At 50.7% G+C, this 17,207-nt stretch overlaps 1 protein-coding gene across 1 annotated transcript in view; it reads left to right on the forward strand.

Annotated features, from left to right (window-relative positions):
* Positions 1 to 17,207, forward strand: part of LGR6 (leucine rich repeat containing G protein-coupled receptor 6) — a 125,758-nt gene that overhangs the window by 25,797 nt on the left and 82,754 nt on the right. Inside the window, exons 2-4 of the mRNA XM_077157405.1 lie at positions 313 to 384; positions 5,078 to 5,149; positions 12,935 to 13,006. Of these exons, the coding sequence (XP_077013520.1) occupies positions 313 to 384; positions 5,078 to 5,149; positions 12,935 to 13,006 (216 nt within the window). The remainder of the gene's footprint in view (positions 1 to 312; positions 385 to 5,077; positions 5,150 to 12,934; positions 13,007 to 17,207) is intronic.

The following is a 17,207-nucleotide window of genomic DNA, read 5'->3' on the forward strand; positions in this document are numbered from 1 at the left end:
TTTTTCTCTAGCTTTTCCCTTTATGGGGAGCTCTGTTTCCTTCATGGACTTCATCACAGCTAGGCCCAGGGGTGTCCACCATGGCAAGGTGGAAGGCGGAGGGGAAAGTGGAGCGACTGTATACAGAGGACACGCGAATGCCCCCGGAGGCCCGATCCCCAGCCCAGTTCTCACTCTCTGAGAATGCGGTCTGCGCTGCCAGACCCGCCTGGGAATGCGGGTGGCGTGGGGGACGGGGGCGGGGTTTGGGTGGACAGTGCAGGATGGTGCAGGCGGGCAGCTTACCGTCCCCTCCCTTTTCTCTCCCCGCAGAGACCTGAGCATGAACAACCTCACGGAGCTGCCGCCTGGCCTCTTCCGCCCCCTGCGCTTCCTGGAGGAGCTGTGAGTTGGTGCTCGGCCTGGGGTCAGGAGGGCTGGGCCAGGGGCACGGGCTGTGGCTGCCTCTACTAGCTTAGGAACCAGGGGTCCCCAGCAGGCAGGATGTGGGGCTCAAGGGAAAAGAAGGGGTTTCCTCGGTAGCAAGAGAATTCAGCTGATAGCAGCCCTGGGTGTGGATCCAAAAGTGGCAGGACAGGGCCACAGGGTACAGGCACTCTGGAGCCATCTCCCCCAGGTAGCTTTTCCTCCTTCTGTCGGTAGTCACACTGCTCCCTGGAAGTCGTCCTTGACCTGCTCTCACTGCCGTATCCAGCCACTCCCCCAGTCTGGTGATTCTCTGAACAGTCTCACCTCCACGGCTTGTCTTGATTTTCATGCCTGCCACCATAGATGTCCTCTCATGTCTGGGGGTTCACCAGCCTCCTAAGTGACAGAGCTCCCACCTCCTTTGTAAGATACTTTTATGATTTTGAGGTGCATCTCACCAGCTCAAGAGCCTTTTGTGGCTCCCATAGTCCAAAGGATCGAGTTCTAAACTTCTCCTTTATCTGACCTTTACCTGGCCAACTTTTCTTCAGTCAGGTCAGTCCTGTTCCCCATTCCTGACTTCCCCTCCAACCTGGCACTCCCCCTGCCTTTCCACCCAGGCACTTTCTATCCCTCTGTCTGTACCAAGGCCCACCTCCTCCACAAAGCCCTCCCTGATTAATACCTGCTCACAGTGGTTGCTTGGTCCGGTCACTCTCTGCCTAGAATGCTTGAGCCTGGCTTTTCATTGTCATGTATAAATCACTGCCTTGGTCAGAGTGCCCTGCTGGCCTGCTCTGGGAAGCCAGGTCACTCTGCTCCCAATCCTTACCTTCATCCGAGCCCCAATCCTTTTTTATGTCCCAAGTAGCTTTATTTGTATTAGCTAAAACCTGGAAACTACTCAAATATGCACCAATAAGTGAATGGTCAAACTGTGGCAAATCCATACACTGGACTACCACCCAGCAATGAAAAGAAACCAACTACTGATACATGCAACAAAATAATAGTGTTGAGGAAAAGAAGCCCGGCAAAGCAAGTACATGCTGTGTGATTCCATTTCTACAAAATTCTAAAAAAAAAAAAAAAAAAAAAAGTGCTGTGTGATCCATTTATATAAACTCTAGAAAACACAGACAAGAGGAGTGGTTCTCCAGGGATCAGTGGGGCTGGGGTGAAAGCAGCATGAAGAAACTCTGGGGGCGTGCAGATGGCTTACTATCTTGATTGGGGTGATGGCTTCATCGGTGTATATACACGTCAAAACTTATCAAATTGTACACTTTAAATTTCTACAGTTTATTGTACATCATTTATACCTCAAGAAATTAAAAAAAGAAAAGCTCACTCGCTGTGATGAGGAAAATGAGGAGGTAATAGTGGTGGAAGGAAAGGCACAAACAGAGCTAGGGCAGGTAGTTAATCTATTGTAAAGTCCCAGGAGGGAAATGGTGATAACTTCGAAGAGAATGGAAAGCAGTGGGGGTGGCAAGAAGCTGATTGATTCAAAGGTATTTAGGAGTGAAAGTAGAAATGAGTGGTGATGGGTGGATGAGAAGTGGAGTGAGGGCGTGTGGCTGGGTGTTTGGCCTCCCTGCCCTCTGCTGTGCAGTGAGGTGGGAGTGCCGAAGGAAGCCCTCATCTCCTCTCTCACCTCCACCGCTTCCCTGGTCCAGACCTTTTATTTCTTACCTACATTGGCCTATCCCCAATCTTAACACCATCATAGATCCTTGGGGCTCTACTAAGGTTTGCTTAAACTGTGCAAACCATGGGCTCCAGGTCCTGAGAACATCTCTCGTCCCCCCTACTCCTGCCTTAATGGGCTCCCCACCGCCCTCCTGCGTGCTCCTCAAGGATGCAGTTACCTACCCCTGCTGGAGTGACGACATCACCAAGCCCTTAGACCAAGTACTTGTTGCGCTTCCTTTGGGTGGAGGGCAAACTCAAGGCACTACGGGGAAAACCCACGAAAGGGCTGCCTGCCAAACACAGGCTGCTCCCGGGCTGGGCAGAAGAGCTGAGCGTGCAGCCAGAGGGCAGTGACTGGGAGCTGGAGTATGTGCCCGGGGCGTCCTGTGTAAAGGAGCGGTCAGGGCGGGCGGGCCGGTGGGTAGTCAGGGAAGCCATCTCGGAGGAGGAGTACTGAGCCACTTTTCAGAGGAAGTGGACAGGGCAAGAGGTGCTGGAAGGGCCTTCTGGGGTGGAGGTGACACAGCTCGGGTGGGAATGAAGCAGGAGCAAAGGTCAAGGAACTTGTGGGGGACATGCACAGAGCATCACCTGAGAATTTGAGCTTGATGTTCCATTATCCACTCCCTGAGAGGGGCTGGACCCATCCTAAAGGCCCCCTCTAAAGGCCCCTTCCAGGCAGCTGCTCACCTACAGAGCCTCGGCTTGGAGACCTCAAATATCGAGAAGTCTTTTCACATACTGCTTTTTTTTTTTCTTTTTAAAAACAATACACACCCCCCCCTCAAATTAAACAACAGACGTCACATAAAGAGGCCTAAATTATATAAATATAAATATGTTACTTTTTAAAAAATTATTTTTATTGGTAAATCTTCACACACATATATTCCATACATGATGTACAATCACTGACTGTCAACATCATCACATAGTTGTGTATTCACCGCCATGATAATTTTTTAGAACATTTGCATCACTCCAGAAAAAGAAATAAAAGGAGAAAAGAAAAAACTCATACCTATCATACCTCTTACCCCTCTTCTCACTGACCATCAGTATTTCCATCTACTCAATTTATGCTACCCTTTGCTCTCCCTATTATTTATTTATTCTTTATCATTTTTTTTTACATTATAAAAGTTATATCTTTGTGTAATTGTCTTCAAGAATCAAGGCGACTGGAACACAACTCAACAGTTTCAGGTACGTCCCTCCAGCCACTCCAAAACACCATAAACTAAAAAGGGATATCTATTTAATGCGTAAGAATAACCTCCAGGATAACCTCGACCCTTTTTGAAATCTCTCAGCCACTGAGACTTTATTTTGTCTCATTTCTCTCTTTCCCCTTTTGGTCAAGAAGGCTTTCTCAACTGTTTGATGCTGAGTCCTGGATCATCCTGGGATTTCTGTCCCATGTTGCCAGGGAGATTTAGACCCCTGGCTTAGAGGGAGAGGCCACATCTAAGCAACAAAAGAGGCTCTCTGGGGGTGACTCTTTTAGGCTTAATTTTAAGTAGGCTCAGCCTATCCTTTTCAGGAATAAGTTTCACAGGGGCAAACCCCAATATCAAGAGCTCGGCCTATTGATCTGGTTGTCTCCTATAATTACTTTTTAAATGTAATTTTATTCACACACCATACAGTCCATCCAAAGTATACCATCAGTGGCTGACAGTATCTGCATTCATCATCAGAATCCATTTCAGAACATTTTCATCACTATAGCTCACTTTTAATAGACTTTATTTTTAACATAGTTTCCTCTATTATTAACATCTTGCATGTGGTACATTTGTTACAATTGAGGAACCAATTTGGGCACACTATTATTAACCAAAGCCCACAGTTTACATCAGCATTCACGCTTTATGTGGTACAGTTCTATGGGTTTCGACAAAGGCATGATGTCATGTACCCATCGTTACAATCTCATACGGAAGAGTTTCATTCTCCTAAATACGCCCTGTCTTCCCTCTCCTCCCTGAACCCCTGGCAACAACTGAATTTCTTACCGTTAGAGAAATATTTTAACAAAATATTTCGGAAGTATGTCAGCACACACTCTCCATCTGCAGGCTTCTCAGTAGGAATCAGTACATTTTAAATGTCTTTGGAAACTTCAGAGATCCAGAAGTGCTTTCTAAATCATCCACCATTAAACTTTGCCTGGTCAGGCTTTAGCATCAAGTGTATGCATTAAGTATATTCATTGTATTGGCTACTTTTAAAATTGGTGATCATTCTGTGACAAACATGGGAATGCTTCATCAGCACAGAAAGTGACACTAATTAGAAAACCCCATTTCTTAACCCTCCCGGATTAGTGGGGGTTAACTGTGTAGTGTAGGGCATGGGGAGACACAGAGGCCCCCCCATATGTAACTCTACTGGCAACACGCTACCGCCCAGGTGAGCCTGGAGGGTGGGGCTGAGGTGCGGCGGATGAGCACAGGAGAGGACGGAGCACCGTGGGATTACATGGGCCTCGAACTCAGGCGCCTCTGAGGGAGATGCCAGCTCTGCCACTGCTTAGCTCTGTTACCCTTGGGGGGAGTCACTTTGCCTCTCTGAGCCTCAGTGTCCTCATCCGTAATTTGGGGGTGATAATAGGCACCTTATGGGGTACCTGTGAGAATTAAGTGAGCTACTGTATGTGAAGGCTTTCCCACACTGTGGACCTCCATCAGTGGTACTTATTACCACCATCCTCCCCTCCCAGATCCAAGACACTGACTAGTGGTGCATTTGTTACTATTGAGTCAATTTTGGTACTGTTATTAACCAAGTAATACAGTTTACATCAGCGTTCACTCTGTATTGTACAGTTCTACAGGTTTTGACAAAGGCATGACGTAGTGTACTCACAATTACAGTCTGATACAGAGTAGTTTCATTGTCCTTAAAATGTCCTGTCTCTTCCCTCCTTGAGTTCTCTGCACAGTCACTGACTTTTTTCTCTGATTGGCAGACGTCTCTCTGGGAACCATCTCTCACACATTCCGGGACAAGCATTCTCTGGTCTCTACAGCCTGAAAATCCTGTAAGTACAGGTTTAACCCATTTTCCATAGAGCTGGGACTGTGAACATTGTGGGCAAATCAAAGTGTTATAACCTGAGTCTTGGTTTACCATTGACTTGCTTATCGTTTCTTTATCTTCATTTCTAATTTCAATTCTTACTTTTATTTCTTTGCTTTCACCTGGTCTATAGCAAGCTTAGTGATTTGTAAACACACATTTACTGTTTTTGTTTATTTATTTATTTTGCATGGGCAGGCACCGGGAATCGAACCCTGGTCCCCGGCATGGCAGGCGAGAACTCTGCCTATTGAGCCACCGTGGCCCACCCTGTAAACAAACATTTAGTTGCACGTGATGTTTATGACAACTCTATAGGGAAGTGAAGTAGCTTTTTCTCACAATGTGGATAATGACCATCAGGTTAGGTCTTCCTGGGGCTGAGTTCAGTTACAGCCCCAAATGCTCTTCCTGAGACATCTCAGGCCAGGAGAGGGTAAGTCTGTTTCTGGAGGTGAGGAATCCAGATTGCTTTCTTCAGCCATTCTTCCTCTTGAGCCCTCTCTGCCTACAGCACTGAGTTTCCATGCTCACTGTAAACACAGCTCCTCCTTCCGTCTTCAGGCTTCTTCCTCGCAGCCCCTCTCACCTTCCCTTTGAGTCAAAAGGAAAGTGAGAGTTGGAGAGGACCTTATATTACGTCATCTAGCCTCCCTTTGCCACTAATCTGATGACCCATTTTAGAGAAGGTAAAGCTGAGGCGCCGTCTTCTTCCATCTCGACCTCTGACTCACCTTGTTTTAACCAAGACTGTCCTCCCAAGCCCTCCCTTATGTTCTCATGATGGGTGATGTGAAAAGAGGCGGGGGGAGGGGTGCAGAGAGAGTCTGAAGCTTGACAGGACAGTCTCCTGAGAAGGCCATGTTGCTACAAAGGCTGGTTTGGGAAGAAAATGAGGATCTTGAGGGCTGACCCTGAAGCACTGGAATGAGCATTTGGGCTTCCCTAACCAGTGAGCCATTTCCCCAGCGGCTACTCCCTCAGCCCCAACTTAGCTTGCAAGTCTTCTTTATACAGTTGAGCGGGTTGTTTACTATAAAAGAACATCTGGCTGAGGGGGTGAGAAGGGGCTGAAATCCAGTCTTGTGCCCCGGGATGGGACTGCATCCATCAGGAAGGGACATTTTTTTCTGATTTTCTCATCGGTGCTTATGGGCTAGCTGTGGCCCTGCCCCCTTGGTTCATGAGCTTCGAGCTTCCAGCTAACCCATAGTCTATAGTCCACATCTGAGCACTTTCTCTTTTTCCCCTGTTGCTGGCTTCGCACCTCTGACACAGCGCCTAGTTCTGTACCCCCGGCCCTCTGTGTTGCATCTCTGGGAGGGGCCCCTTTCCTCATTCTCTGCTCTCCTCTTGGTTACTCCTGCCTCCACCCCAACCTCGGACTCCTTGCCTCTCGCTCAACAAGTCTCAGGCCTTACTCTTCCCCACCCTGCCCGTCCTGTTCCCTGCCTCTCAGTCCTTTTTCTTTCTGCCTCTTTTCTCTCCCTCTGTCTGTCCCGCTCCCCGTAAACCTCGCTGCCCCAGGGGGTGGGGAAGCATTCTGAACCAGCTGCGCGGTGCAGGCTGCCGGCTCGGTGGCGCGTCTGTGCCAGGGGCAGGCTCGGACCTGCAGGCCGGATTAGAGAGCAGGGCTCTGTTTGCTGGGCCTTCAGAAAATGTGAGACTTACGTCCCATTCCTAGGACTCGGGCTTAGAGATGAGCCTCTTCTTTCTTCTTTGCCTGCATTAGGCAATAAATCAAAGACTTGGAGAAACCGCAGGCTCCCACCCCCTTTCTATACACGGCACTGTGGCTCAGGGAGGTGGACAGCCAGGAGAGGCTGCGGGTGAGAGCTGAGTTAGACTGTCCGCTATGCCATTGACCCCACTTTACCCCATCCGTGCAGAGCACCCAGGCCCCCAGAGCCTTCATGCCAGTTCTTTGCCTGCAGTGCTTTTTTGCTTTAGGGTTGGGTTGGTGGGGGTCTCAGGGAATTTACCTCCAACTCTCATGCTTCAAAGCTGGAGATTCCACCTGCATCCTGGGCAGGAAGCACTTCTGAAGCCCGATGTCAGGTCCCCTTGCTGCACTGTCCTCCCAGTGTTTGCTTTTCGGACCCGCAAGAAAAGTAGAGCAGCAGAGCCCACCATCAGCATAATAACCTTTTTTCAGCTCGGAGATCCCCTTTACAGCTCGCCCGTCTTCTCTGTGTCTGGGGCCCTTATCTGGACCGCATCTTCCTTTTCCTGAGGTCTGGCTGTCCCTGCAGGACACTTTGCTTCCCTGCTTTCAGACTGCCCTTTGGCAGGCAGTGGAATTTTTTTTTTTTTAAAGGAGAGGGGATTGATTCTTTGATCCTTTTCTAAATGACTGTGATATAGCCTCTTCCTCATGTCTATGCCCCTCCCCGTGACTCATCTCCCCTCAGGCATTACTTCGGGGACCCTCTTCTTTCTCTGCTGGTTCTCCAAGTCTCCAGCCCCACAGCCTCTGGCCAGGGTCGGGTCACGCCCCTGGGGCCTTCCAGCCTCACAGCTTTTCTTGCAACTATAGGCAAGAATGTCCATCAGGTTCCAGCACATTTCCACCATGGGAACTGCCTAAGGGAAGCCACAGTTCCCACCATCTTCAGAAGCCGTCCCAGGCGTGTTGGGAGAAGGCCTGGGCCTCAGAGCTCCTGCCCTGTGGGCCTTTTCAGGGCAAGGGGCCACTGCCACGTTGCTCTTGTAACTTGACCTTTGACCTGAAGCTGTGGAGCCTGCCTGGAGGAGCATGAACTGCTCACAAGGAGTGTAGACATAGGTAGCAGGAGGGTGTGTATGTGTGTTTGTGTGTCTGTCTGGCTGTCTGGCCTTTCAGTCTTCATCTCAGATGGTTCCCAGCCCCTTCCTTACAGGCTCCATTCCCTAGAGCTGCCCTTCCAGAGAGCTGGCTGCGGCCTGGGCCGTGGGGGTGCCCTGGTTCTGCAGATCAGCCTGGTCTTCTGCCCCACCTATGTTGGGTGGGTCTGTCCCCGCACTGCCCCTCACCCCCCGACATGCTAGAAGACTCTGTTGGACCTCAGTTGTCTCTTGCCAGATCTACATCTGGGAAACAGCAGGCTGAGTTCAAGGTCTTGTCTCTCCTCTGTGCCCCTGAGAGGTCATGGGGAGATTTTTCCAGATGCCCTGCTCCTGGATTGAGCCCAGAATCCCTGAGAGTCTGTGATTTAAGATTCCTAGAACACATGAGCCTGGTAAAGTTCAAGGCTCTAGAAGGACAGCTTGCTACCTCCTATGCTAGAGCTGATCCCCTTAGAAGCTCAAGGCCATGGAGAAGTGGGAGGTCAGTATCTGCTGGGCCCATCCCTCGGAGATCTCTCTGTAGCCTCTAGCCTGACCCTCTTCACACTGTATTGAGCTGCCTTGGCCTGATACTGACTGTCTTACCTTCCTGTCAGGCCAGACAGCTGCCCAGCTTGGCCCCGAACTGGGGCTCCGTTGGTGTAGATGAACAGCACTAAGTGGATGTGAGGAGAAGAGACGTGCAAGTGGTTTGGGGGTGCTGTGCTCTGTCTGAGCATCCTCGGCTTTACTCACGGGACGAGGCAGCCTGGGGGTCCCGGGGCCTAGGGAGTCCTTCCTCTGCCTGAGACGGGCCTGCCGTGCTGGTGTCCTCCCTTCAAGGGGCGGGGGGACTGGGAGGGTCAGGGGCAGCAGGAGGACTTGAGGCCAGTCTCAGGGCCTCACCAGACCCCAGAACGGGTGTCAGGGGGACACTTAGACTTCCTCTCTCTGGGCCTCAGCATTTACACCTATAAAATAGGGGATTTGGAATGGGTTTCCCGTCATTTTTAACTGCAGAACAGTAAAGCAAAAACAAAGACAAGTAAACCTTGTGCAGAAATCCTGAGATTCTTAGGTTAAAGGGGGTGAGGGGACAGCTGAACCCCAAGCTCTAACTCCCCCATTATCTTAGTGACCCTGAGGCACCTCCCAGAACCCCAGGGCTCCAAGGACAGGCCTTTGGAAAGCACAGCCATTCGGCCTCTCTCGTACCGTCTGGCCCTGACACTCCACGCTTCCTGCCCAAAGTGCCTCTTAGGGCCAGAGAGATGTCAGTGAGCACAAGGCATCACAGGTGTGCGTGTGTGTGTGTGTGTGTGTGCATGCACATGCTGAGACTAGACTTCTATTAGAAGTAAAGGCTGCACATTACAATCACCTGGGAACCTTAAAAAACTATTGATGCCAATACTACAACTCCCCCAGACATTCCCCTGAGATTTAATTGGGCTGAAGGATAGACTGGGCAATGGGATTTAAAAAAATCTTCCCAGGTATTTCCAATGTACAGCCAGGGTTGAGAACCGCTGGATTACATAGGCTCTGCCTCACCAGGCAGAAATGGCCCAGTGAGAAGTGTGGTCCCAAAAGGACTTGGCTTGGGAGACAGGGTTTGGGCACTGGTCCTGATTCTGCCATTAATTTTCAATTGTAACCTTTAGAGCAAGTCACCTCACCTCTCTCTACCTGGAAAACAAAGGAGGTGGTCCCTTCTAAAGATGCTTGCAGCTTTCATAGCCCAATTGTGTTTCAATAAAGGGATGATGGCTGGGAAATGAGGCCAGGAACAGTAAGGGAGGGACACAGGGTCATTCAGTGCCCTGTGTGGTCAAAAGCCGACCATGCTGGCCTTCAGCTTAGTGGGTTTTGGTTCCATGAAAGAAAGGACTTTTTAATGACTAGACTACCTGGCATGGAATGAGTTCTCTGACCCACTGAAAGGAAAATGAAGCAGTCTGTGAAGATGCTGCAGCCTCTGCTGGGAAGGAGGACTTGACCATCTGTGTAGGTCTAGGATTTGAAGAGGCAAGGATGGGGAGACTTAGAGGCTGTGGGGCTGGAGATGCCTTGAGATGCTCCTGGGAGCCAGGGACTGTGCTTTGCCTGTGGAGTGACTAGGTGTAGCTTCTGGGGCTCCAAGAAGGGTGCAGTGGGGGCCCTGAGAGAAGAGGGTCCGTTAGGCATGAGCTGCCTGGGTCCCTCCCTGCCCTCCCATCCATCTTCTACTGTGTGTCCTTCCTCCGAGCATCCCTGAGGCCTCTGGAATGAATCAGGGCAGCCCCCTGAGATTCCTGAGCAAAGAAATGCCCCAAGAGGTCTGGATGGTGCAGAGGGTGGAAATACCAAACCGGGCAAGGGCAGGAAGGGTCTCAGACCATGGAATGTTAAGTCATAGCCGAGTGAGGCTTTAGGGGTCCTCAGGCAGCCATTCTCTTTGAAAGATGAGGGAATTGAGGTCCAGAGAGGAGAAGGTAATTCAGTAAGTGTTACTCAAGGTCATTCAGTAAGTGTGAAAGCTGGGGCCAGATATTCCAAATAATATCAGCTACTGCTACTGAGCACTTCCTCTGTGTGGGCCAGTGCTGGAAGTGCTTTACATGGGTTATTTCATTTATTAATCAGTGTCTGAAGCCAGTGTCATTATCCTCATTTTAGAGATGAGGACACCAATACCCACGGAGTTTGAGTAGTTTAAATCGTGCCTGCTGTCACACTGCTGGAAGGAGGCAGAGCTTAGGCTGCGAGTTCAGGGCTGGTTGACTTCAGAGCCTGAACAAATGACCACCATACTCCAAGAAAGTCTGAGGGGCTCAGGTTTAATTAAATTCCACCCTTGAAGCAAAACTCCGTAACTGGGAAGGTGCCTGTAGCTCTGGTGTGGAGCCTGGATGGGTGGGGTCAGTGGAGGCCTCTGGCCACGGTCTGCACTGCAAGGGGCTAAGCCCTCCAGTCTGCTCACAGCCCTGCACGCTGCCCCTCCCAGTGCACGTCCCAGGCCCCAAGCACCCCAGCCCTGGAGGACAGTCCTAGGGGCCCCTGGCTCTCCGCAGTGGCCAGAATCTGTCTTTGTCCTTCGTCCTTCTTCAGCTTTGCCTCCAGGAGGGACCCCTCTCCTTCCCCACTCCATACCCACAGTGAGCCCGACATTCCTTTGCTTTTGTGGTGCTGTGGCTTGGTTCATGTTTGGGGTTTTCACTTGCCCACGAAAGGAGTTTGAAAAAGGTAAATCAGTGTGACTCTGACCAGAATGTCCCCATAGGAGGCGTCAGTAATCCTCCTCACCAAACTACCTCTGAGAGTTTTCTGGCCTTTACTGTATCCTGCCGTCACAGCAGAGGCAGTGGGGCATAAGGGTTAAGCATTTGGACTGTGGTTCCAAACTCTCTGGGTTCAAAACCCAGCTTCCCCTACCAGCTGTCCGACTATAGACAAGTTATCTCCCTTCTCCACGCCCGGCCTGTCTCTTCACCTACAAAACCAGGATAATAATAATTCCTATCTGTTGGGTATGTAATAAGGGTACTAAGGTTGAATTAACGCATGCAACGTCCCAAGACCAGAACCCAGCACTCAGCTGTTACTAAGAATCAAGCCCCTTTTCGTGATGCATGGAGTTCCCTGAGCCATCTTGGGCAAGGTGCTCATCTTCCCTGGGCCTTGGTCTCACCCTCTGAAGACGGATTGATTAATGCATCTTAGGGGAGGACTGAGTCCCTCAGCGGAGATGACATCTCTGGGACACAGTAGATGCCTAAGGAATGCACCTGCCCCCTTCTCTCTCTCTGCCCTCCCGGTCCCTGGGGAGCCTGTGGGGGAGAGGCAGACCTGTAAATATGCCGCTGCTCCCCTCTGGGGTCGTGTGTGGGCCAGGTATGCCTCCCTCGCTCTGCCTGGCATCATCAGCTGCCTCCTTCCTCCTTGCTTCTCCAGTTGTTCCCTGAACTCCCCCCAAAGGCCTCACCCCCTGTGTCCTGCTTCTGATTTCTGGGACCCCCGTCTAGAGGTAAAGGGTGTTCAGTGACAACAGCTGCCCAGGGACCCCCTCCCACCTCACCCGGTGCCCCTCTTAGGAGCAGGCAAGCAGGGCTCCTGCTCGGAGCCTGTACCTCAGCGACTCCCTGCCCTACAGAACTCTGTCCTCAAAATTTCTAAGGTCCTCAGAGGTGCGGTCCCGGCGGGCGCACGGGGTCCCCTTCTCCCCCTCAGCGTTCTCACTGACCCTCTGCCGTGCAGAGGGGGTTTTCCGTGTGTCCCAGGGGCTGCCAGCGTGCCTGCCATGCTGTGGGGTAGCCCTGGGGCTGAGGACCCAGGCCTGGTTGGCGTGTGACTCTCCTGTGGGACTGTGTGAGACGGGGCGGCCAGGAGCGCGCCGCCACGCCGGGCCCAGGGGCCTCAGACCAGAGCTGTGACCAGCATCTCCCCCGGCCCCCCAATATATATCTATTTGCCCAGGACCCTGCGCACACTAGGGCCAGCCCTGCCCTCACCCACATCCTCCCCGTCCTCAGAGAAACCGTCAGCGCCCCAGCTGCAGGGACAGAAGCTGTGGCCTGAGGAGAAGAATCTACGCTTCCCCGCACCCTTCCTCCCGGCCAGACCGTGTCAGGGTCCAAGTGTCCTGCGGTCTGGGCCACCCGGCCTCCCGGAATGGCTTTTCTTCTTCCTCGCCATCATCCTCTTTACCCCTGCCTCATCCTGGAAGCCCTTCTGAGACCGTCCTGGACACCAGGCCCCCCATCCCAGGCACACCCCACTCCACCTCAGCCTCGAGTCCCCCACTAACAGGCTGGGGGGCTGGACCAGGCCTCTCTCTGGGGCTCTGGAGCTGGACAAGAGGGAGGGGTCTGGTCCAGGGCGGGGGTTCAGGGAGCAGCCTCCTTCCCTCCAGAGCTCCGTATGGCTTGTGGGTCCTTAAAAGCCGTTGTCCTTCACCTTACAGGATGCTGCAGAACAACCAGCTGGGAGGGATCCCCGCCGAGGCGCTGTGGGAGCTGCCCAGCCTGCAGTCTCTGTGAGTCGTGGAGGGCCCATCTGGGGAGCTGACAGCTAACTGGGGACTGACTCACAGTCCCCGGGCCCCCTGGCCTGGCTTGCCCCTCTCTACATGCCCCTCCTCTCCTACTCCATGTCCCAAACGGCATGCTGCTCCGGTCTTTGCTCTCTTTGGGGCTTCGTTGTTATCATCGGTGTTGTAAGTGTACTCTTGCGTGTGCATTTTGGGGAACAGGCTCCAAGCCCCCTATGAAGGACTGTGGGAATGGAACCTTCTAGGGGGGGCCACCAGGGCAGCGATTCTGGGGCGACTGGAGTTCTGCTACTGGAGCCTGGGGTGGTCAGGAAGGGGCTGCCTCCTTCACCCATGGTGGGGACCAGGCTTAGATACCAGTCTGCCTACTTAGGGGGTGGGGACTGCATTCCCTGGACCCCCAGGTTCGCCGTGACTGGTCCATACCCCCTTGGAGCCCTGCAGTTTCTTTCCTGCCCAACAAGGGCTTGGTGGAAGTGGGAACAGGTGCTATGGGGTGATGCAAGCCAGCAGCCCACGGTCCTCGGGGAAGGGGCTGGGTTTCGTTCACGTGAGGCACAGGCACGGGGCCTGGAACATGGTAGGTGCCTCTTACATGCTTGTTGCACCCAACTGAATTTTCAGGTACAACTCTACCCGAGAGAATAGATATTTGGGGAGAAATCGAAGTTGGGGTCAGGACTGGGGCATGGTACGTAGGCAGTGGGGGAAACTGAGGCACGGTTAGCATGCAGTGTGTCAGGATACAGTATGTGGTGTATCTGGTCCTGCCTTGGCTTCTGCCCAGTCCGTGGATGCAGAGTCAGACAACTATGAACTGTCCCGACTCTCCATGGCTGAAAGGAGGAAGGAGATGGAGAAGGTGGATTTCATCCCCATTCCACCATATATAGTTGGGGGCCCAGCTGTGGGAGTTCAGGTTGGCGGTGGAAGGCTGCCCACTCCCCTGGTTCCTGCCTAGTTAGCTGTACCCACCCACCCTCAGTTAGAACTTTCCTCTCCTACTTCTCCCTGGGAATCCCCTACTCACCTGCCTCTCTCTGTGTCTGCACCCCAATGCCCCCCCCCAACTACTTGATTGGCCCTCATAGCAGAACCTGGCCCCTGCCTCCCCTCATTCTCTCATCTTGCCACTCTCCATACCCAATTAGCGCTAGGCCTCTGGACCCACGCAGCTCCTCTTTCTTCAGTCTGGTGTCACCACTGGACAGGGCCAGGCAATCCAGTGGTGCCCCTAGAGGCCAAGGCAAGGAGTTCAAAGAACTAGAAAACCTATGCTTGTTCCCCACCTGGCCATGAATTTCCCAAAGGTGGACTTAACATTTGCTTAGGGCATCAGTAGAGCAGGGGCAGCTAAAAATAAGGGTGGGTATGGAGAATTTGATATTTCGTCCAAAGCATCAAAGAGGTCTCCAGAGGAAAAAAAAGTAAACTTTTGCTAAACTTCTTGAAACTTACTTTGAGATAAATATTTTCTTTTTTTTTAATTTGTGACTCACATCTTTTGGGTATGCAGGGCATTTTTTTTTTTGTATGCTGTGTGGCAGGGATCACATTTCATTCTTTTTCCAGGTGAGTATCCCCCTATTGCAGCACCATTTGTTGAATTGTTTGGTTTGGTTTTTCATTTGTTTATTTGCTTGTTTTGTTTTGTTTAGGAAGTGCATGGGCCGGGAATTGAACCTGGGTCTCTCACAATGTAGGGGGAGTTCTGCCACTACCCTCGCGCCCCTGATATGCAGAGCTTTTTTGTTGTTGTCGTTTTAAAATATTTTTATTGTAAACAACAAACAAACATACAAACATTCTTGACATACATTCTTGACATGGTTACAATCAATGGCTCACAGTATAATCACATAGCTGTGTATTCATCATCATGATCATTTTTTTGAACATTGGCATCTCTCCAGCAAAAGAAATAAAAAAGAAAAAAACTCCTACATGCCATACCCCTTACCACTCCCTTTCACTGACCACTAGTATTTCAATCTACTCAATTTATTTCAATGTTTGTTCCCCCATTATTTGTTTATTTCTTATCCATATTTTTTACTCATGTGTTCATAGCATAGATAAAAGGAGCATCAGACACGAGGTTTTCACAATCACACAGTCACACTGCAAAAGCTATATCATTATACGACACCTTCAAGAAACATGGCTACTGGAACACAGCTCTACAGTTTCAGGCACTTCCTTCCAGCCTCTCTAATATACCTTAAACTTAAAAGGGGGTATCTATATAATGCTTAAGAATAACCTCCAGGATAAGCTCTCGACTCTGTTTGAAATCTCTCAGCTACTGACACTATTTTGTCTCATTTCTCTCTTCCCCTTTTCGGTTGAGAAGGCTTTCTCAATTCCTTGATGCTGAGTCTCAGCTCATTCCAGGATTTCTGTCCCATGCTGGCAGGGAGGTTTACACCCCTGGGAGTCATGTCCCACATAGAGGTGAGGAGAGCAGGGAGTTGTCTTGCCATGTTGGCTACACAGGGCTTTTAAAGATCTTGTCTTTCAGACTAGGCATGGAGCTATTGGGGTATTGGATTATACAATGGGCAGGCTTTTGTGACGGAGAGAACTAGATGATTAGCTTCTGCCTCCATCCCTATTACTCCCTGTTGCCTGGGTGGCTCAGTCCCCCACACTCACAGTTATAAGGCCCAAGAGTAGATTTTGCCTCCTGCAACCCAGTGAGGAGAGTCCTGGCCGGTGAGGGTTCACTTCCTGCTTCTGATTTTGATTAAAGTAAAATTACTTTTTGAGCCTCAATTCCTCCATCTTCAAGACGGGAAGAATTATTTATCTTTCTGGCCAGCCTCACAGGGTTGTCATGAAGACCCAATATACTGTAAATGGGAGAGGAATTTGAAAAACGGAGATGCTACATAGCTGTGATGTGTGGTGATGCTGTTGTGATATGGTTCATTTAACCAGTTATTGCTCAAAGCATTTTACAGTTATTTTTGAGGCTTTTCTGGGGAGGCAAAACCAGAGTTGAGTCTTGAAGGATTAGTCAGTGTTAGGCGAAGAGGCAGGAAGGACATTCCAGATAGAGAGAGCAGCACACACAAAGATAACAGAGAAACAAAACCAGCACATACAGAGATAACAGGGAACAAGTGAATTCTAGATCATTTGTGTGGAAGCAAGTTTGGTTGGATGGTGCCTGTGTGTGTGTGGGGGGGACTGCTGGAAGGATGGTGGCGGAGAGAGATCTAGAATTAGCAAGAGATAATGCCTTACAAATAGGCTGGGGTCTTGCTAAGGAATTTGGACTTTATGCTTAAGACAGTGGGGAGCCTTAGAAGGATTTTTAGCAGGAGAGCAATGTGATGAGAATTGCATCTTTGAAAAATGACTTGGCAGCAGCTATAGAGGAGAATTTGGAGGTGGGGAGCCATTGAAGAGGTTTGGAAACCAAAGGTGAATGATGACACCTGAAGGAAAAGCAGGGGCAGTGGGACAGGAAGTCGACAGACTGTAGAAATATCTAGAGGCTGTGTCTTAAGGACTCTGGAGTAAGCCTGCCTCTGTTCACATCTTAGCTCATTCACTTACTTCCTGAAACACCTTGAACACATTACTTAACTCTTGTGCTTCAATTTCTTTACCAGTACAATGGAGGTGATAACAGTATTTATCTACCCCAGAGGGATAAAATGAAATGAGTGATACGTGTAAAAGGCTTACAGCAGTACTGCTGTTGTCACTACAGTTATTATTAGAAATGGTATTACTGACTGGTTGTGGGTGTTGGGGGGAGGCAAAGTTAAGTCAGCACTCAGTTCTCAGGCGCTGGCATGGGGTCAGTGGAGAGGCTGGTCCCTGAGAGCCTGGCATGTGGTTAGAGCTCAGTGAATCTGTGTTGAGCGTGTGGTGAGTGAACAGCAAACCCCACAGGGTGAGCGGCTCTGGGGTGGGGAGCGAGGGAAGAGGGATGTTCTGAGGTGTCTTGGACATGTTGAGTTTGAGGTAGGGGAACTGAGCCTCCGGGTACACTGGACATCAGTGTGTGTGTGTGTGTGTGTGTGTGCAAGCGCGCGCGCATGTGTGTGTGTGTGTGTGTGTGTGTGTGGTGGAGTGGATGATCACAAGGCTCTGTATGATAAGTTACGTTCTAAGCATTTGGAAGATGGAGGAGTGAGGGAGAAATCATCTCAGATCTCAAAGTGAGATGCTT

This window comes from Tamandua tetradactyla, chromosome 4 (genome assembly GCF_023851605.1).
Source record: "Tamandua tetradactyla isolate mTamTet1 chromosome 4, mTamTet1.pri, whole genome shotgun sequence".
Taxonomy (NCBI): Eukaryota; Metazoa; Chordata; class Mammalia; order Pilosa; family Myrmecophagidae; genus Tamandua; species Tamandua tetradactyla.